Below are 22,196 nucleotides of genomic sequence, written 5' to 3'. Positions count from 1 at the left end.
TGTTCATTAGCTTTTGAAACACGGTGTCAAGTTGTTCCAACAGAAAACGATGGCTGACCTGTTATCTCTGCCCGAGTCAGCAAGGCCCGCTGTTAGGCTTGTGGGGGAAAGAAACACAGATGTAGATACTCATACAATTAGATGGATTGGCGGTGAGTCGCAGGGCCACTGAGGAAGGGTGCTGACTATCATCTGCTGGTGACAAAGTTGGGGCAGAATCTAGGCCCATCTGTCAGCAAGCTGGTGATGTCCAGGAATAAAGCAGAGCGAGGAAGAACGCAAGGTCCTAAACACAGAATCATCATATTACCCAGCAACTCCACGCCGGGGCATCCACCCAAAAGAATTGAAAGCCAGGACTCGAACTGATATTGGTACACCCACGTTCATAGCAGCATTATTCACAATAGCCAAAGATGGACACTGCCCAAGGGTCCATCGACAGATAAATGGATAAACAAAATGTGTTCTGTACATACAGTGGAATATTATCCAGCCCCGAAAAGGAAGGAAATTCTGACACATGCTACAACATGGACAAATAAATACTGTGTGATTCCAATTATATGAGGTACCTAGAGTAGTCAAATTCTAGGAGACAGAGAGTAGAATGGTGTTAGGGAGAGGAGGGAAAAGCGGAATTATTATTTGCTATTGTTAACAGAGTTTCAGTTTTATAAGATGAAAACAGTTATGGAGATGGATGGTGGTGATGGTTGTACAGCAATGTGAATGTACACAATGCCACTGAACTGTGCACTTAAAAATGGTTTAAAATAGTAAAATTTGTGTTGTATTTACTTCCCACATTCAAAACAGTCCTGAAACTGAGACCTCCAAACCAGTTTCTCAAGTGCTGGTTCTAAGGGAAAGAGTTCAACTGCATGTATGATGACATTTGGAGATTTGCGATACCACAGTGAGTTTGGGGGCTGCCAAAAACCCATGGGGTGAAATCATGATGACAAGAACAAAAAGTTCCAAATACTGAACGAAGGGGCCACAGTTCTCTCCACCCCTTAATATGGAACTTTAGTATGGAACTTTCCAGAGCCTTCCCATAATAGTCTGCTCCAGTCCGTGCTGACACCACACATCGGGCAACACAGGCCTGGTCAGTGGGAGGCACCCAGGAAGGTGAATGGACTTTAAAACCTCACATAAGGATGAGAGTAGAAGAAACGTGGAGTATTTAGCCCCGGAAAGCAGAACACTGCCTTCAGATTACGCATTTAAACTTCCCAGGAACCTTCCCCAAGGACTGCCAGAACTGGGCTCTGTACGTGGACAGGACAGAGACAGCTTTAGCCAACACAAGGAAGAACTTTCTGGCAAAAACAGTTGACAAGAGGTGTGGCCGGTTAGCTCAGTTGGTTACAGTGCTGAGCTCTTCACAAAAAGGTTGCCGGTTCAATCCCCACATGGGCCACTGTGAGCTGCGCCCTCCACAACTAGATTGAAACAACTACTTGACTTGGAGCTGATGGGTCCTGGAAAAACACACTTAAACACATAAAAAAAAGTTTAAAAAAAAACAACAAAATAAAAAAACAGTTGACAAGAAGGAGACGTGAGGTAAGGAGAGCTCTTACAAACAGGCCAGAGGGACGATCTCCATTACAGGGAATCCTAGTCAGAGTAAACAGGCTTCTTTAGTATGGAACTTTCCAGAGCCTTCCATATGGTCATGTGTCCAACCCTTACCAGAGGGAAACAACACACAGACTCATGTGACCACACAGTCCTGTTTTCAGGGAATTTCCATGGGAGGAGGCATATCTTGGCAAGCTAGTGTGCCAAGGAGAACACTTTGGGAAATACCTCCATGTTAGAAGGGCAGCCAGTTAAACGACCACGACAGCTGCCCCTGTGCTGAGATTTTGAATGAAATGTCCTCTGCCCACTGCTCAGCACACAGTGGACATTCCAACAAAGTTTGCTAAAGAGAAAACTGAAGCAATGAAGGGCGGTGCATTCAAGATGTCAATTATTCGGGGCAGAAGCAAAGAGTATTAAGGTCTAAATGCAGAAAAGAAGGGCAGAAAAGTGAAGGCAGGAAAGGAGCAGCTGCGAAGCTGAGGTGAAAAGAGAGGGGAGGGCCCAGGAAGAGGATATAAACTGGGACAAGGGGGAGATAAGAAAAGGTCAGGGAACAAGGCAGGAATTTGTCCTGTGGGTGGGGGGAACCAGGGTTTCTGTCACCCAATCTTGAACTAGCACAGCCTCCCCAGCACAAAGGGGCTGTGGATAGGAGGCCATTTGCGGGGAGAGGCTTGGAGCCACTATCCGTGTGTTTCTTTTCTTGGGTTCTGATTGAGAGGAGACCAGAAGGTGTAAAAAACCTTTCGTTTAGACCCTCAAGCCTGAAACATTCTCCAGGCCTAAGAAAAAGGACAAATATGTCAAAAAGAACCTCGGCAAAGTCTAGGCAACAGGTTAAAGGAATTCCATGTTCTTTAAATGGGCAGGAAAATTTGGTTTGACCATGTTTTCTGCCTGGAAGCAGAAGCCCACCTCCCCAGTGGGCAAATCCCAGTAGAGGAAAAGACCAAAGCTACAGCTAGAGCACACCCCGTTGGTGTCCTACCAGGAGCCACCAGCTTGGCACAGGAATAATGACAGTGGGGGGGCATCTGCAAGGTCATGAAGGGCAGGGAAGAAAGGGGTCATGAGCCGCCACTGCCTTCACACCCAGGGACGCAGTAAAGGCTGCTTTCCTTTGTTCCTGCTGGAAGCACCAGCCAAGTACCATCTATGGAAGTCCTGGCAGGACTACAAAGTGGCACATTAGTGGCATCCTCTCCCCTCCCCGTGGAGCTAGGATTTATAATTCAGACCGTCTGAGGGTTTGTCCACGGTCCCTTCCTTCAGGGCCTGCCTTTGCAAGAAAGGCAGGAAAAACCTCCCAGGTTCCCGTGTCATCGTTCTGTTTTATCTGCTCTTCTCAAAGCGTCTGAGACTATATATACCTGCAGCACACACAGTAGGATTCAAAGCGCCTAATAACTAGAGCTGCCCTGCCCTGCAGGTTCACAGTGCACTGTCTCCTATACTAATCCTTTTCATCTTTACAAGTCCTGTGAAGAATTAATAACAGCCGCCTGTGTTCACTGCTTTATTGAGAGCTTACCAAGTGCCAGGCACTGTGCTAAATCACCTCATTTAATTCAGCAGTGCTGTGGCATGATTAGCTACCCCACCTGACAGGTGGCGAAAGCCCAAGTAGGCAGCAAGGCCAATTCCTGTGGATCAGAACTAACCTGGGACTTCCAAGCAGATGCTTGGCTTTACCTGGGCACAGAGAAGACAAGAATGACCAGGAACAGAGTTGATACTATGTGCCCTCAACTTGGTGACACCCGGGGGACAGAGAGCATGCTTGATGTCCCAGTAAACAGACCACTGGTGTAAGTGAGATTTGCACCATTTACAATTTATATCTGAAGCTGAGTCCTGACGGTGGTGGATTCAGACTTCAGTCTGAAAGCATGGTCCTTTGGACTGTGCAAATATGCAGTCATTCATTTTTGGCCAAGAGAATACCAGTGTTGCCATCTTACAAACATTTGAAGAAAGTCTCAGCAGCCAAGCCCTCAAATCAACTTCATCTGATGTAAACCCCCAACACTCCTCCTGGGGTGTAGTCCTGTTTGCCTGATGAGGTCAGGCCCATCGAGGTCAACAAGCCCAAGGTCACCAGGCACAGTGAGGTTAACCAGGAGGGCCCCCATCCTGATCCCAAGTCTTCGGTCCGACCCGGGGGCTGGGACACACAGCCACTGGCGTTTCCAAGGAAGATTCGATATCAAGTCGGTCCTTACAGAAGGCCAAGGTTGCCCTTCCAGTGAGTTAACAAAGACAGAGACAGGTGCCAAGGCAGACAAGTTTCCCGGGGAAGTCAGGTATTAAAAGAAATAAAGGCCTTTCTGAAGGTTGTAGGACTTCCTACATCCTTACCACAGCCCACAGTAGGTGTGGCGGCGGAACCCGGGTGGTGAGGACCCTGGACAAGTATGCCCAAGGCTGGACCAAGGGCTAAAACCATCTTCATCCTGCTCAGAGCCCCTCTCCTCAAGCAACTGCAGTCTGGAAGCCCCTTTAGACAGGTCTGCAAACGGTGATCTTACACCAAACTTTTGAACCTCTGGGAAAAGCAAATGCAGTTGGATATGTTTTGGTCATCCTAGAAAACTCTTCTGCTTCCTCTCTCCCTGTGAAAATGCTATCACCTTCCTTGCAATTTGGAATCCAGCCCTGAGAAAAGGGAACAGCATCTAGATAGAATAGCCTGCCCAGGCGGGCCCACCTGCACTGCCCAGCTGGCAGGGCTACGCATCAGGCAACTCCCCTGCAGACCGATGGCCTTTCCCTGCCCTGGAGTGTGGGACCAGGCCCCAGGGGAACCCAGAAGGGGGAAGTCTGGGGAGGGAGGGAGGCCCCAATCCAGTGAGGCCCCGAAGGTCACACATCTGGCCTAAAGCTGTATTTCCACCACCACCGCCCATTTCAAACCATGAAACTATTTTCTTTTCCTCTGCACAGTTTACATCTTTCAAATGCTTGCAGGATTATTGGAGTTCCCCTAAGCCCTTGGCTCCCCCACCCACATCTTAGCTCTTTACACCCATTTTTTTCCCTATAATTTAAATGTTAAGCCAGATCTTTCTTATTAAAGGCAAGCCTAAGCTATTAAAGAAAAACCACCCATAATCCTGAGACCCCCCCGCGTGCTTGTTTGTTTCCTGGGGCTTCCCTCTAGCCCTCCTCTGGATTAGTGACCTTTCACCACATTTTTGCTTTAAAATGTCCCAATCCCTGTCCCCGTTATACTCTCCAGGATCTGTGAGGGAGACTCAGGTCCCATCAGCACCGGGGACGGCCCTGCAGACACAGGCTGACGTTCAAGCCCAGCCCTGCCCTGCACTTGGGAGAGGGCTGGGCTGGTAAGCCCTGTGCGGACTGGGTGTACGAGAGCCAGCTGTGCTTTGCAGGGTGGGAGACAGGCCAAAAGGGGATAACACGCCGGCACGGGCCCTGCACGGAGTAAGCAGTCGAGGAGCGGGATCTATTTCTAAAAGTAGTACTTGTCTGCAGCCATGAAGAGGAAGCAGACAGCTTCCAGGACTTCTGTTCTGAAGAGCTTCCCACACTCAGCTGGGCCTCAGACAGGTTCTGCCATCTTAGCATTCTGCAGGGAACCCAATTCCACAGCCTGCCATGCGTGGCCCCTTATGCTGAATCTCCACGAGCCTGTCCTGAGGGACTCAGCCCGGCCCGCCCTACGTGAGAGGATCAGGCTTGCTTCCAAGGGCTCACTCTAACAGGTTTCCCCACTCTTTACTGATTGGGGCCATCATTGGCGGGGTGGGGTGGGGTGAGGCAGGACAGGCTGACATCTCCAAACACAGGGACACAGCTGTGCATGCCTATGACCTGGGAAAGCCCCCGGCCTGGCCACAGGGACCCTGGCGGCACCTAAGCCTCACCCCACCAAAGGCCCACTAGCCAGGGATTATGGGCCGGTTTCCAGTGTCCTCCCAGAGCTGGGCCCCTCCTCTTTCCACAAATCACTTACTCTCTCAGCTTCCACTGTGCAGAGCCCCTGGGTTTTCTTGGTTTTCACTGCACCAGAATAATCTTGCTGTAAAGGAAGAAAAGCGCCGGCCAGCCTTTGTCTGCCTGAGGCCCAGCCATCAGAAACTCCCCAGGGATCCCGCAGAGGGATGGCAGTGCCCCAGAAAATGCCTTAGTGTTGGGAGGATCGCCTATGCCTCAGAGACCACCAGGACGTCAGAACACCCCTGCTTTTCTTCAGAAAGGCCTTGTGTGAAAATGCACTGCCTTTTAAAAACAGGCAGGGGCTAGCTACTGAAAGTGGGTCCCTGGCCCAGCAGCGCATGGTTACCCAGTATTGTTAGAAATGCAGACCTGCTGAATCAGAACCTGCGTTTTTACAAGATTCCGTGGTGCCCAGGCTCTTTCAAGTAGGAGAAGGGCACTGTGCCAGACTATCCCCAGAGCAGGTGGCCTCTCCTGGGTCCCTCCCACTTCTCCCTGTGCGTTGCCCTAACTGGGCCCATCCACATGAGCTTCAGGACTTCCCGAGGTCATAGGATGGTCCTTCCTCCTCCAAACTTCCCTAGCTGCCCGTTCTCTAAGTTTCTGGTTTCCTAGCCTTCTCGTGGGTCCTTCCCAGCTGTCAAATCCTCTGCTGCTCCTTCCTTCCTTCTTTCCTTCCTGTTTGCTGCAGGCTGGGAAACCAGATCTCCAAGTGTGTTATCACTGCATGCAAAGTAAGAGTAAGCAGGCTCCGAGGAGGGGCCCAGGGGCCTCCAAGGAGTTAAGTACAAAAGCTTTGATTGGAGCCCAAAAGTCTTTGATTTCCAATCAGGCTGCTCCCAGCCAGGTTTGTCGGTTGAGCTTTTGGCTCTGTGGCTGTCCATTCACTTGCTCGCTCACCACCTGGCTCCTGTCTACCTGGGGCCTCTCCAGAGCAGAAGGAAAGCACAAAGACCAGTTCCCGTGGGGAGCAGAGGTACAAAAAGACAGTTGAGCTGTGATAAGCCAGAACTTGGGCAGAACTGTACTGAAGGGAAGCGGCTGGGACAGAGAAGCAGGAACTAACAGGAGTAAATGTGCTGGGAGGGAGCCACGGTCACCAACCCTGTCCAGAGGTGCCAGGATGTCCCAGAAGGGGACACAGGGCCCCCTCCCACAAAGCATTCTGGGAGAGTTGTGTCTTCCTAAGGGCAACAGGGGATAACCCCCAAAGAGTTTGAGCAGATAGCTGTTTCAGAAAGGCCTGTCAGCTCAGTGTGCATGATGGAGTTTTCTGGGAGGTGGGCGGATGAGCAGATTAAGGCCGGGGGCCCAGTTGGGGAGCCCACAACAGTCCGAGCCATGGAGGGATGCAAGGAGGGCCATGGTGAGGTAGGGGTGGCACTGGGTACGTTTGAATGCCAACTTCACCTGTTCTGTGCACAGCCTGTGTGGGGTGGCACGCTGCCTGCAAATAGCCTTCATTTTCTGGTAAGAGGCCAACCTCTTTGCAGGCTGCAGGAGAGCAGTGGAGGTTGGGTCCCATCCCCACCCTCAGCCACAGTGCTGTGTACTTCCAGACACCACACACAGGGTCTGGAAGTTCATAAAAGAAACTGGGGGGCAGAGCTGAGGGGCCGCCCCACTACGGAGTGCTCAGCGCCTCACAAGACAGCAGAAGGGAGGCAGAACTGGACAACTGCTACCTAGGCTTTAATACAATTAGGGAAATCTGCTTTGTCCCACATGCATGCAGGGCAGGGGTGCCCAAACTTTTTTCAACGTTTTTTACCAAGGGCCATATGCGGTAAAATACACAAACAGCCGGGCCACTCACTTGAGGTAAAGTACGTATTGCCTCACCTGGTTTATTTAAGTAAACTAAATATATTTTTGGAATTTGCTTCGGGCCAATTAACAATGGATTGCAGACCGCAGTTGGCCCGCGGGCTGCAGTTTGACACCCCTGATGCAGGGGAATGCACTGCCCTTGCCAGGGACTGCACAAGGCTTAGGAGGAGACGGCACCAGGGTGACCACACAGGACAGCCACTCGCTGCACCAAGCTCCCTCAGCCTCATGCTCTCAAACTGGATGCTGTACCTCAGTATCTCAATAGTGGGGAAAGCCTCAGTGAGGGAGGTTTTAGCTACATGCACATGCAAAATTCTCCTGCTGATGCCAGCAACCCAGAGTAGAAACAAAGCACGCCAGCCCCCATGGTTACCCCCAAAGGCACATGCCAGTGACAATGAGATAACAAGTAAGGGGTGTGAAGTGTGTCGGCCACACTAAAGGCACAAATACCAAGAACCCTCTGACTATGAAGGATGGGGTGCAGAGGGATGGGCGGGGAAAGCTTCTGACTCAGGAATGCCAATGCAACAATAACAACTCCTTCTGCTGGAGCCGCTGGGCTCCTGCTGAGGAAGGCAGAGACAGTGGTGGCTGTAGGTGTGCTCCTGGGGTCAAACTCCCCTGCTTCAAAGCCCCAGTGTCATACACTGTGTGTCCCTGGGTAAATTACTCGAACTCTCTGGGCTGCCAATACTTCCATTGTCCAGTTGTGGCCAAAATTAAAGTAAGGTAAATAAACTCTCGGCTTATCAGTCAGGCTCACTGTTTTAGTTTTGGTTGGCATCTCATTAAGGAAAAGACCCTAATCCTGGGATCTCCCCTTGATCCTTTTGAAATCAGGGCACTCCTGCTGGATTTGGGCAAGACGGCTGAGGATTCAGTTTGGGTACAGGGAATGGAATGAGCGGATCAAGGAATTGTCAGTTCCAGGCAATCCATCCAGAAAGGAGAAGAAAGAGCCAAGGACACACACTCCCAGGGGAAGCCTCCCGGAACAATGCCTGACTGGAGAAAGTAAGACAAACGAGCTCTTCTGACCACGGATGTCTAAATGAACAAGGGTCAGTTCTGTGCTGTGAAGGTACAACAATGGGGCGCCTCCCCTTAGCTCCCAACACTCACCATAAAAGTCCTGAGGGACCAGAAAACCAGGCAGAGGTACCCCGGAAACCTAGTTCTCCTGGGAATTCCCAGGAGTCCTGTGGATCTCAGGGAACAGGTGCCCCAAACACACCAGGTTTCCACAGCCAACCTGGTCAGGCATGGGGCAGCCCCAGCAGGGCCCCACCCCTGCTCAACACCCAATACCAGGAGGAGTCTGGGGGGGAAACAGCCAGGGGGAGACACAGGTCTCGGGGGAGGCCAGGGGCCATAGGCCCAGTTGAAGTGGACAGTGGGGGACAAGTCTGTCCCTTTCAAACAGGAAGGAAGCACTCCTGGGCTGCCACCCTCTGGCTCTCAGAAGCTGGTTGTGCCCCCATTGCTACCCTGCCAGCCAGTCCTTTTTCCTGTGTCCCCCCCTCTGGGCTGGCACCACCTTAAATCCAGCAGCCCTGCTGGGGGCCAGGGACCGACAGCTCCCTCAGTGGAAAGAACATGGGGCTGGAACTGGAGTGACCTAATTAAGGCTGTGACTGCACACCAAGTGGTCACGCGATCTTGGGGACAACCTGAGAAGGTGGTCACTTACCAGTTTCCACATCTCACTTACAGTTGTGTGCCCGTATGGCATGTGGTCAGTGTCACTGCTGGAAGGAACTGTACCATCCCATTGAGAGCTCCGACTCCTCTGACAGCCCTGTGAGCTGCGAAGCTCCCCAGGGGCACTAATTAGGGCTTCTGTGCAGCTCCAGCGGCAGAGGTCAGACCCTCTGCAGGGGTCAAGTCACCCCCGGCCCTACCTATGGCCCTGGGCCTGGCTGAAGGGTGGGCAGGGGGACTGGAGGAAGAAGTTAGCCACACAACCCTAAAGACCCATCTCTGCTTGGCTAGGGCAAACACTATGGAGGGGGAGGGGAACCTCACAAAAATCAACAATAACTGACAGGCCTAAGTGTAATTAATTGGATAGTGCAGGGTCTAGGAGGGCAGCCGTGGGAGGCCATCAGGCCAGCGAGAGAGAAGAATGCAATCGCCAGGTGGGACTGGCCCTTAGGGTCATCTTGAAGAGTCCAGACTTTGTTCCGTGGACAACAGGGAGCTACCCAATGTTGTATGTTGTCCCCAGCTCACAAAGGCTTCTGAAGGGGAAAGCAAGGTAATGAGATCTGGGCTCTGGCAAGAGGTCACAACATATAGGATGGATGAGAGGAGGCTAGTTTAGGAGGCAGCTGCCCCAGGCCTGGTGTGGGTGGTCCAGAGAGGTCTGGAGGCCAGGCAGCTTGTAGAGGCTGGGTCACCGATGGCGCCACCTGGCTGTGCAGTGGGGGAGTGTCAAGGATAGCTGAGTAAGTCCTAAAGCACATCCATCCTCCTCCTTCCTGCAAACCTAATCCAAGCTGGCAGAGGGCTAAAAGCCTGGAGCCTGAGACTCTAGGGGGTAGAATGACATTAATGAGAGAAGCTCATTGGCACAAGGGAGCTGATTCAAATCCCAGCTCCACCACTTACACCATGTGTGACATTGGGCAAGTTACCTAGTTTCTTTGTGCCTCAGTTTTCTCATCTGTAAAATGGAGCTGATAATAGTACCCACCTCATCGTGATTCTGATGTGTAAATGCCTGCACACAGTAGGTGCTCTGTAAGCAGTGGCTGTTAGGTGGTATTGGGGGAGTCCAAAGCTCAATAAAGTCAGCCATTGTAGGGAATGAGGTGGAAGCATGAGGCACTTAGGGAGGAGACAAAGACCCTCTGCAGAGCTGGGCAGGATCAGGGGCCAGAACCTCTCCAAGGCTGTAATAGAGCTCACCACATCAGCATCCCAGAGCACAGAGCTGGGATGGTCAGCAGCCAGACCTTATTAGATGGCCAATGATTGGGACCCCCGTCACAGGCAAAGTCAGTGGTCAATGAGCAGTGCTGGGTGGGTCTGTGGGTCCCCAAGAGCTGTCCAACCCCAGAACTGGGATCAGCTGCAGCTCTCGGGTCCCTCTGCCACTCCCACCAGGATGGGGCAGAGGGGCTAGCCCTGGACACATGGCAATTTGTTAGCCCTAAAGTACATCCTCCTACTTCCTCAGCTGAAGGCCTTTTGTCCACACAGAGGCAGCCTTGCATGGGGAGAGACTAGGCTACCACAGCACCCACCAGAGGTGGGGGTCACCACTTCAGAATCAGAGTCCACTGCCTGGCCTGTCTCAGGCTCTGCCTGGCCTGGAACCAGGAACAGGAACAAAGAGACTGCAGCTGGCACTAGCAACCCAGTCCTTACCTCCAAAAGACAAGAATGTACCTTCATTCAGCCAACTCAGGGGGAGGCTAGGCTGAGACGGAAAGAAAATAAACCCAGGCCCGGATACGCCCCCACGCCCATCCACCCACGACTTATACAAAGGCCTCCATGCCAAGAGAGGGCCCTTAGCAACAGAACAGGCAGCTGCTAAAAGGCATGAGCGCCATCAATGCACGTGCCTCCCAGCCAAAGATGGCGGCTGGCCCCATGCACTCACCACCTCTCATCTGGAGAACCTCCTAAAAGGAGGAAATCAGAGGCATGCGACTCATGATGATAAAGAGAATAAAGGAGGTGTGGGGAGTGGGCCAGGGAGGAGGGGGGGCATCAAGGAAAGGTTGTCAAAGACCAGGCCAAGGAGGAGTGTAACTGGCCAATCTGCCCAGAGCAGCCAGCAGGCCCTCCAAATGCAGAGGTAGGGTGGCGGGTTCAGTCATACCAGGCTCTTTGTAAGGAGGAAGGGCTACGTGAGGCAAAAGTAGGCGTTTCACTGAGAGTTGGCCTAGGGCAGGGGTGTCCAAACTTTTTTCAACATTTTTCACCAAGGGCCATATGCGGTAAAATACACAAACAGCCGGGCCACTCACTCGAGGTGAAGTACGTATTGCCTCACCTGGTTTATTTAAGTAAACTAAATATATTTTTGGAATTTGCTGTGGGCCAATTAACAATGGCCCGCGGGCCGCAGTGTGGACACCCCTGGCCTAGGGAGTGGTTAACACAGACAAAGTCCCCGACCCCCCAATACGCACACAGGGCTCCCAGCCGCCAGGGATCTACAGCCACAGGCAAAGAGAGGAGACACATGGTCTCCATTAAAATGGCAGAAGTGGGGCAGCCGGATGGCTCAGCTGGTTAGAGCCCAAGCTCTGAACAACAGGGTTGCTGGTTCGATTCCCACATGGGCCAGTGAGCTGCACCCTCCACAACTAGACTGAAGACAACGAGCTGCCGCTGCGCTTCTGGAGGGGCGGCCGGAAGGCTCAGGTGGTTAGAGCACGAGGTCTCAGCGACAAGGTTGCCGGTTCAATTCCCGCATGGGATGGTGGGCTGCACCCCCTGCAACTAAAGATTGAAAATGGCAACTGGACTTGGAGCTGAGCTGCACCCTCCACAACTAGATTGAAGGGCAAGTACTTGGAGTTGATGGGCCCTGGAGAAACACACTGTACCCCAATATTCCCCAATAAAATTTAAGAAAAAATAAAATGGCAGAAGTGAGTTGTCCCAGAAGAAAGACCTCTACACTCAGGCATTCAGGAGCCCCCAGAAATGGGCTGCTCCCCCATCTGGCCTCCGGAAGCCACGTTTGCATCTAAAAGCCCCTCCCATGCACACAAAAATGCATAGGGACAAAGGAAAAGACCCCAAAAGGACACTGGGAGGGCTACCGTTCCCTTCCTCCTTTCCCTTCCTCGCTAACAGAACCCCCATTTGGGGCAGGGACCTGCCCCTCAGGGAAGGAAGCCCACTTGTGGTCCAATCACGGTCATTGCCTTCCTCTGGGCAGCCACTGGGCCCATGACCCAGTGCTGACCAATGGGATGCCAGAGGCTGGCTTAGGGGACACATCTGGGAAAGATTTCCTCATTGTTTAGAACAACCTCAGGTCTTTCCTGCCTCTGATTTTCATGGCTGGGTGTGACTTGGGAAACCTTGCCATCTTGCTACGGTTATCAGCCCACAGATGAAACCAACACAGAGACTGATGGAGGGCAGAGGGGGACAAAACCCAAGTCCTTGACAGCCACAGCAGCCAGCACACCCAGGGCCCACCTCATCCTCTGAACTCCTGTTATGTGAGATGATACATTTCCTTACTGATCAGGGAGTTCGGGGCAGGGTTTTCCACCACTTGAGCCAGAGGCCTCCCGCCTGACACAGGACAGAATGGCTTATACGGTCCCAACTTTCCTGTTCAGGACCAGGCACCTAACCTGCTGGCGGAGATCCCTTGGGAACAGGACAGCGTGGGGCTTCCACTCTCGAAGTCATAAACATCTTAACTATTTTGCAAGAAAATTGAAACAGGGAACGTTATACTTTTTATAATAATAAAAAAATTTCAGTTTTTTTTTTAAGTTGGGAAATTCTAATCTCGTTTCCCTTCAAACCACTAGGTCTCAACTTTGCTGCACCCGAAGCAGAGATTTGTGAAGCAGGAAGATATGCGCAATCATGTGCAAAACCTGGCCGGTATGCTGGGCCCCTAACCTGAGCATCTTGTCCCAGAGTCTGACACACCTGGCAGCCACCAGCTCCCCAGATGCCATTCGTTCGTACATCTTTAGAGACCCACTGGTTCGGCCATGCCAGGAAACCACAGTTACGTAGCCTGCTGTAAACCAGACCAAACTCAAAGGAGAAGGTATTTCTATTTCCTAGTTGGGGTGGGGCGGGGGTGGGGGAGAACCACAGGGCTGAGAGTATAAAAAAAGGTAGAGTCCCTGGATCTCAGTTTTGAAAACAGGTAATCAGTAACTAATCTTTCCAGGGAGAAGGGGAAAAGGACTCTTTTCTGTATATGGTAAAACTTGAATAACTCACTCAATTTCAAATTCCCATCATTTCAAATGCTCATAAAATTAGATGGCTCTGTAATAAGGAGGGTGGAGGAGATTCCCCACAGAGAGAGGGGTGGGGAGCAAGGCACGAGGAGGGAGACAGTGCCCTGCAAGGGTGAAAGTGCCAGGAGCTGTGGGCCTCACAGCCATCACACATGCTGGCAAATAAAAACAACCGGTGCTTAAACACTGCGCTGCAAAACAGTTCCAAGTTACATTGTCTCTCTGCCAGAGACCAAGGCCCCGAAACCAGCCTGGGTTCTGGCTGAGCACCCCCCAGGAATTCAGACAAGCCCTGGGTTCTCACCCCACCCTCAGTCCAGAACAGTACAACATGCAAAATCCATTGCAGGTGAGGTAATTTCAAATCTGAGGGGGGTTCACCTTGGACGGAGGCTACAGGAGAGACAAAAGCTCTTGCCTTCCCTGAAGAGGGGGAAAAAAGCATTTAACCATTTGCATCCACCTTTCCCATCTTTAAAGTCAATTCATTCAAAAGATGAGCATGAGAATGGGCGGGCCACCCCACCTCCACCCCCCAGTAAAAATCCTCCTCAAGAGGGCTCCTGTCACTTCTTTGGCAAATTCCCAGCCCTCCAATTCTCAGAGAACTCCCTCCCTCAGAGAACAGAGTAAGGAGGAGAAAAAGAAACTGGGGGAGGGAGAGACAAGAAATTAAGAGTTCCAGGACAAGCTCACCTTTTTGGGGTTCCATGGTGATACAAGAGTCGGGTGTTGGCAAGGCCTCCACAACATCATCACTTTGGATTCTTAATAAAAAGACAACTTTCCCAGAGCCAAACGCTCCCCTCCCCTCTCTTTGGGGAATTGAAACACAAGCTTTTAGAATGCTGCAAAATCATCACAGCTGCATTTTCACATGTTGCATTTGGTCCTGCCCTTAAGTGGCTGCCCTCATTACCTCCCCCTTTGAAAGAGGCCCCTGGATAAGCCCAGGGTAATTAAAATTTCCTGTCTAACCTTGACCACCCCACCAGCTCCTATTACAGTCCTGGACACACACTGTAGAGTCAGTTTCTCCTGGGCCTTCTCACTCTTCATTTAAAATCAGGCCACTATTCTGCTGGCTCAGGCTATCCAGTAACACACTTGGAGATGGAGAGGGAACTTTCTCTGGCCCGGTTGATGACGCCTCTGGTTTCCCACACTCATTAGAAAATTCTCTTTCTTCTACAACATACAACTGAGGAGCCAGGATACAAAGACCAAAGACCCCCATGCCAAGAACCCGACACTGCCCACAGGCAGGGAAGGACCCAGGTTTTTTTGTTGTTGTTGTGTTTTTTTTTAACTTTCAAAATGTAAGAAATCCCCAGGCAAAATACTTTTAACTAGAAAAATCACATTTAAAAGATCAAAGCATGTTTTGCAGTATCTGCATGAATCTATCAAGCCCCAGAACAAAAACGGTGAGTGAGCTCTGGGCCCGTCAAGTCAGGTTCTGAGTGAACTCCAAGGCGACATCAGAATCTGGATCTAGAAACTGATTAAAAGTGAAATTCTTCCTGAGAGTAAGTGCACTCTTGGCAAGAGCAGGGGGTTTTCTGTTGGTTTTGTTTCGCTTTTATAGTTAGAGGGTGACTGCATTTGAGCAAGGATTGGGCTTTGGGAAGACTGATCCCCTTTCTGTTGGGGGTGGGACAGCACTGCCTTTGCTTATGTCCCTGACATTCCTAACTCCATCGTAAATAACTTAAATTGGTTAAGACTCACATTCCTAAATCTGAGGGCCTCCTTGGAAGGACCTTCCCCCACCCTTAGGAGGTGGGGAGGAGACAGTCATGGGGCCACATGGTCTGGGCATTTCTGTTCACTCACAGCAAGGGGTTGGATAGGGTCCCCTCTAAATTCATGGCCACCCAGAACTACAGAATGTGACCTCCTTTGGAAATAGTCTTTGCAGATGTAATAAATTAAGATGAAGTCATAATGGATTAGGGTGGACCCTAAATCCAATGACTAGTGGATTACAAGAAGGTCACGTGAAGACACGCACACAGGGAAAACACCATGTTGCTCGCCGTCAGGCAGATCCCTGCCGTACCCCTGCCACCTCAAGCTTCCTCCAGGTGGCCAGCTGGCTCTGGGACCTTCTCTGCCTATGCCCGTCAGCCCAGAGGGCCACCTGCATCCTGCTGCCCTTGCCCAGTCTGAGGCAGGCTACGGGCTCCCTACCACCCGGGGAACAATGCTGTGGGGCTTGGCATTTGGGGATCTGCCATCTGCTGGAGGCTGGCAAGCCAAGGCGCCTTCATAAGATGAGGGGTGTGTCCATCAGCTCGAGTCACTGCCACTTTCCGGACACCAAGGCGGGCTGAATACTAAAATCAGAGGTGTCCAAGTGACATCTCCCAGCCAGAGGAGCCCCTGTCCCGGGTGGGCTAGGTAGAGTGAAGTTTCGCTGCCTCCCAGGTGTGGGAAACTGGGAGAAGCACCTGAAGGGAAAACCAAGGAGCTCAGTTGAGGAGGCTGAGTTTGTGGACGTTCCGCGGGATGGGCAGCCGGAAGGCGGAGCAGAGTGGGGAGGGTCCTGGCCGTGGACACAGGGCCTGACGCCAGAGTGGGGGGGATGGTCTTTAGCAAGCGGCCCCTGTTCTATGTCACATGTCAACTCAGCATTGTCACCCACCCACCTCACTCAGCTCTCACAAAACCCCATGAAAGGAACTATTGCCCCATATTACAGATGGAAAGACAGAAGTGGTTAAGCAACTTGCTCATAATCACAGCCAATGACCCTGGAATGACGGGGCTATGTCCCGGCCCTCCCCAAACCCATGATGGATAATTGGGTCTTAACCCCATGTCTTATGGGGGCCTTCCCAAACCATTGTGGGGGGAAGAAGGCAGCCCTCCCCTGGTAGCCCCAGCAGCTACCTGGCCCTCAGGGGAAACTCGTTGTATTTATGCCTATTTTACTGGCAAGAAAACTAAGGCTTAGAGGAATTATGTTGCTCACCTAGGATCACAGGTCCTAAGCCCTATCTGCCCCTATGCTTGTCTGGCTCCAAATGTGACACTCTTCCACCAGCCACACTGGGGTCTCCAGCCACTGCTCAGCTGACTCTAGAGTGGGGACACAAAGGAAAATCCCCAGGAAGTTTTCTCTGTAACAACTTGTGCCTCAGATCCCACTCCCTGATGATACGTAGGAGCTACCAGTCCTGCCACAGGACACACATAACTGAGGGTGAACAAAGCAGCAGGCCTGAGCTGGGTCAGAGTCCAGGATGGAGCTGTGAAGGTCATTCACATGTCCCTCCTTCCTCAGCAAGAGGCCCCGGATTGGCCAGGAGAAGCCATTCTTCCCCACTGCCAGCTCCTCGCTAGGGGCAGGGCTGCCTTCTCACTGCAGGGATGGAAGCACAGGGCTCAGACATGGTCAATCAGAGCAACAAATTCCCTTGGTTACAGCAATTGGTTCAGAGCCAATAAGAAACAATAGAACTAGAGAGAGAGAGAGAGAATAAAGCCTTTGCTGTGGTTACTCTTTCCCACTGGACTTACTGGAGCTACTGTGGCCACAATACCACCACCAGTAATTAGCCACCTGACAATGGGGACAACACAAAGGAAACTGGCTTAAGAAAAATAGAAACTAAGCACCTATGGCATCATCTGAGCACCTAGATCCAGCCATACCTGATAGCAGTTGCCTTTTTAGTTTTATGAGCCAATTAATCCCTTTTTGCTTATGCCAGTCTTGATTGAAAATGACAGAAAACCCAACCTAGAATGCTGACTGACACACTAGCTTTGGAGAAAAAAGCAAGCTGAAGAAGGTCCCCAAGATGCCCTCCATGAATCCCGCTGGACTGGAGGAACTGGGGACATGAGTGCAGCCATGCCAGAGCAGTCTTCCCATGAAAGGCATAACCCCACACAGATCAAAGGGGTCCTAACAAACCATTTACCAATTGCTTTTCCATCTCCTCCCCAGTTGGGGCAGGCATGCTTTTGCCCCAACTCAGCTTTCCTTAATTGCCCAAACTAGCCCCACCAGGTGTTAACCCCAGAGAACAGTGCCTGGAAGCCAGCCATGGACCAGGAAATCAGGGTGTCAGGGAAGCGGAGGAGGTGAGGGGTCTCTGGGCGCCAGCCTCTACTGACCTCCGCGCAGAGGCTGGCGCTGGACAACAGCCCAGCCTCAGGCAGGGGCCAAGGCAGCAGCCACACAGCGCCCTTAAATAGAACCTCCACGCGGGAGGACAAACATTCCAAGCGCTTTTAAAAACGCCCTAAACATGACCTGGCTGGCGGCCTCTGCTCCCCCATGCATTTTTCTGGTCTTGGACCAATTCTGGAAATAATATTAATAGCTCGGTTAGGAGCTTACGGTGTGCAAAATACTTTATGGCCTTAAAAGGCAGGAACGCTTATTGCTGCCATTCTCTCGGGATGAGGAAACTGAGGCCCAGGGAGTTCCTAGGCTACAAGAGCAACTAGTGGGGGCTCTCTACGCTGCCTCCAGTGCCGGGTGTTGGGGCGCGCCCGCAGCTCCCCCGCCCGGTGGGGCTTACAGAGCAGGACAGGACCGGGCCCCCGCCGGACCAGCTGCCAGCTGCCTTGTCCGGTTCCGACCGGCGCCAACAGACAGGTGATGCCCCCAGGAGGCCCTCGGGACGCGCTCGCTCCAGGAACGTCCCGATCTTGGAGAAGCGTTTAACCAACTCCCAGTTCTCAACCTCTGTTGGTACATTGGACCCCGCGAGGCAGCACAGGATAACTTTCCTCTTTTGTTTTAAAAAAGGACCACGAGGCTAATTTCTCCTTTGGGAATAAAGCTGACAGGTGAGGCGCGGCGGCGCATCTCAATTTCCTAGAAGTTGCGCTCAGAGCTCATCTCAGAACAAGTCCGCGGAGGGGACAGGGCCCGCGACCCGGAAAGCCCAGGACCCGGGACTCGGGCTCGGATGTCCCAGGGGACCTTCTGAGCAGGGTCCGCGTCTCCCGCTGTGTCCCTGCCCCTCCGGGTTCCACCCCCGCGCCGTCATAGACTCGGGGCGCATAGGATCTGGGGAGTTGAGTCAAATGCTAAGGACACCCCCGGGACTCCTGAACTATCCCACCCAGTCCCACCAAAGCAGAGCCGGGACTGCAGGCCAGAAAGACCGATCCACCACCAACCACTTCCCCTTCTCTCCCTCCCGGGTTCCCGGGCGCAGGGCCCTCGGGGGCGCACGGTGCAGAGCGGCGCGGCCCTCACTGTTTGAACATGCTCTCCAGGTCCTTGATGAGACGGCGGCTGAACTCCGGGAACTCCGTGTAGGGGTTGAAGACCTTGCAGCGGCGGGGCCGCGCCGCGCCTTCGTTGATGTCCAGCCGTCGGGTCAGCTGCGCGCTCAGCTCCGCGTCGGCGCTGGCGCTGGGCGCCCGGGAGGGTGGCTCGGGCTCCGGCTCCGGCTCCGGCTCCGGGAATGGGACCGCGCGGGGTGCGAGCTCGGGGCGGTCCTCCCCCTCCTCCCGCTGCAGTCGCCGCTGCAGCTTGCTCTCCAGCTCCTCGCTGGCCATAGCGGCGGATCCGGGACGCAGGACCGGGCACAGGGACTGGGCGGGCGGCGCGCTCCTCTCCGGCTCGCGGCTGTGCAGCACTGCCAAGGCGGCGGGGATCCGGCGGTTGGGTAGAACCGCGGGCGGGGGTGGGGGAGGGCGGGGCGGAGCCGAGGCTTTAAGGAGGCGCCAGGGCTCGGGGACCGCCTCCCGCGGCAGCGGTCGCAGGTGTCTGCGCGTCCCCGGACCTCAACCGGCTCCCCCCTCCCCTAGGCTCCCGGCGTGTGGCTGACCGCCCCCAGGACGGGGCTTGGACGTCGGATCAACTCGGACCTTGCTACCGGAGCTTGCTCCTGGGGAGCCCGGGGACCCTGTAGTCCCCGGGGGAACAGCAACGGAAAAAGTTTCACGACCCTTCGGGCGGTTCCTTTCTCGTTCCCTAGAAGTGCCCCGACTGGAGACGCTCGCGGCCCAGAACAGGTTGGGGGTGGGGGGAGCCGAGTATTCCCGGGTGTCACCCACACGCTCCCACGGCTGAGAGTGGCACCCGCGGGTCCCCGCAGTTTGAGGGTGGGAGGCGCCCACAGAGCGCGGGGCGGGGGAGCTGCTTTTCCAAACAGGCATTAATTGAAAAGAAACGTTTCCAAAACATACTAACAATACTGAAAAAAAAAAAAATCAGAAAACAGAAAAAAGTGCAAGGAGCGAGATGAAACTCGTGGCTCCCTTGGAGGTAAGAGACCCGCGCAGCTTCAGAGGCTCCGGCTTTTTCTGCGAAACACACAAGAAGGAGAAGAAAAAGGAGCTTGAAAATAAATAATTGAGCATGTTTAACACGAGGGTAAAAACAAGGACGGTCGTCATTCTCCCTAAGGAAGGCTGACGCCGATGGCTGTTACATCAGCCAAGCGCTGAGAAACGTCTTGTAAACACCGGTCTGCCCCAAACCAGACCGACTCTGCTCTGACCGCCTCCGGGGCTGCTGACCGGGGCGTGTCTGCCACCCCGCCCGCCGGGGGCGCGGGAGACCCGGGAGCCGCCTGTGGCATGCCAGTGTAGGGCACGCGGCGGTCCTGCCGGGATTCTGGGCATCTGTGAGGGCCTAATGGGGGGATAGGGGGAGAGGGGTGCGTTTTTTTAAAAAGCTATTTGGGAAAATACTGTTTTAAATAAAGGTATCAAATAAAATATTTTTAACATCCCTACTGAACAATTTGGTTCTGCAAAAGCAGCCTTTTTTCCATCAGGTTTTACGCTTGAAATGGTAATGGTGGACCCCTCCAAACATACCGCAGGGCGCCACCCTTCCTGACCTGGTGGTGGTGACTAGAAGGTTTGCTTTGTTGTCACTTCTATTTTGAGCACCTTATGTGACATATTTCACACACGCACCAAAGAAAGATTTTAAATTCTTAATAGTCTCCATTAAGAAGAGAAACTTTGCATGGGTAAGTAATAAAAATGTAAATAATCATTTTCCATGTTAAAATTTATCACAGTTTACATTACTTTTTTAAAAAATCTAACAGCTCTTCCTTTGCTTTCATTTATGAATATAATGTTGAAAATTCTCTTGTTAATGAGAGTGGATTTGAATGCAATTCAACTTTTTCATTTAAGTGTTTCCAAAGGAGGAAGCACTTTTTTCTACACCTTTGATGAGGTATAATTAATATGCAAAAAATATGCACATCTTTAATGTACACAATTTGATATGCAAAAAAACTTATATATACAAAGAGTTTTGACATGTACAAACACCCATAACACCGTCACCACAATCAAGGTAATAAACATACCCATCACCTCCAAAAATTCCTTTGTGTCCCATTAATTTTTGTTTTTTGAGGGTTTTTTGTTTTGTTTTGTTTTTGGTAAGAACAATTAATGTGAGTGTTAAGTTAATGAATTTTACCTTTTATCCTCTTAATAAATTTTAAAGGGTACAACACCATATTGTTAACTACAGGCTGTATGTTATACAGTGGATCTCTATGGAAGCACTTTTGCATAATGTACATAGATGCTCTGAACTGTCCCCTGGGTGCCACTCAACAGGCACTTACTTGCAAGGGGCTGAGTTTGGGGACTGTGCCCACCAGGCACCTCCCAAGCCTCCCTGCCACGGAGGTAGGGATGGAGGTGTGCCCACCCCTGGCAGCAAAGCAGCAGGTACCCAAGATGCTTACCAGGCAACACCTGGCCACCCCTAGGAAGTCTCAGTATCTCACAGGTGACCCAAGGTGAGTATGGTCATGGCCATGGCTAGAAAAGCCCTGCTCTCCATCTCCCCTTCTCCAGTGTCCAGCTGGGTACCTGACAAAGAACTCAAAACATGGCAGGCAATATCCATATTATTGTGCAAATCTGATCCATGTTTTGTAAAACAAATTCCTATGCATAGAAACAAAAAAAGACTAAAAAGACTAAAAAGAAAGGGACCCAGCTGTAAATGCTAGGAGTCAAATCACTTCATTCTCTTTTTCAGTTCTTATTTTTCTGAATTTTCTACATTGAACACAACTGAAAATCAGAAAATAAATGCTATTGTTTAAAATGAAGACATACTGGAGGGCCGTTACTTTAGCTGTAGAGCAGGTGGCAGTGTTTCCCCTTGTGTCATCCCGTGAGTTCTTTTATTTCTCTAACGTCCTTCTGGGGTGGCATTTCACAGCGAAAATCAAATCCATGTTTACACTCCAAGACTTTTTGTTCAGCTATCTGCTGCTGTGTAATAAGCCATCTCCAAACCTAGTGGCTCCAAACAACATTTGCTTTGCTCAGAGATCTGCAATTGGGACAGACCTTCATGGGGAACTCTCCTCCCTTATGCATTTGGCATATGCAGGGGCAGCTCCAATCACGGAGCCTCCTTCCCTCCCAGGTACAGGATTGATGGTGGTGGCTGATGTTTGCCCCTTTATTGGCGCTGTTGGTTGGAATAGCCACCCGTGGCCTCCCCAAATGGCCTGGGCTTCCTCACAACATGCTCACAGGGTTCCCAGAGCGGGGTGCCAAGAGGGAGTCAGGCAGAAGCTGTACAACCTTGATGATGCAGGCTCAGAAATCACATAACTGACCTCTTTTGGTCAAGGCAGTCACGAAGGAGAGAGAACATAATCCAACCAGAGGAAACATAAATGACCTCTCATTGGAAGAGTAACATCACATGTATAGCATAGGCTGTGAGATGGGATATGTACTCCTGTAGCCATCTTTGTAAAGCACAATTTGCCAGTCTCCCCTCTGGAAATCCCTGCACTATTGAGTCAGTTCCAGTTCTGTGGCATCTGGACAAGAACAGGTATGTCCTTCAGCCTGGCTAGGTGGGCA

At 51.9% G+C, this 22,196-nt stretch overlaps 1 protein-coding gene across 1 annotated transcript in view; it reads right to left on the bottom strand.

Annotated features, from left to right (window-relative positions):
• EFHD1 (EF-hand domain family member D1) overlaps nt 1–18,995 on the bottom strand; it is a 36,897-nt gene extending 17,902 nt beyond the window's left edge. Inside the window, exon 1 of the mRNA XM_019739825.3 lies at nt 18,580–18,995. Coding sequence (XP_019595384.3) covers nt 18,580–18,884 — 305 coding nt within the window. The 5' untranslated portion in view covers nt 18,885–18,995. The remainder of the gene's footprint in view (nt 1–18,579) is intronic.
• Nucleotides 18,996–22,196: the final 3,201 nt, after the last annotated feature.

This window comes from Rhinolophus sinicus, chromosome 17, assembly GCF_057876585.1.
Source record: "Rhinolophus sinicus isolate RSI-liver-muscle chromosome 17, RSI-T2T, whole genome shotgun sequence".
Taxonomy (NCBI): domain Eukaryota; kingdom Metazoa; phylum Chordata; class Mammalia; order Chiroptera; family Rhinolophidae; genus Rhinolophus; species Rhinolophus sinicus.
This window is presented reverse-complemented; position numbering and strand designations above follow the sequence as displayed.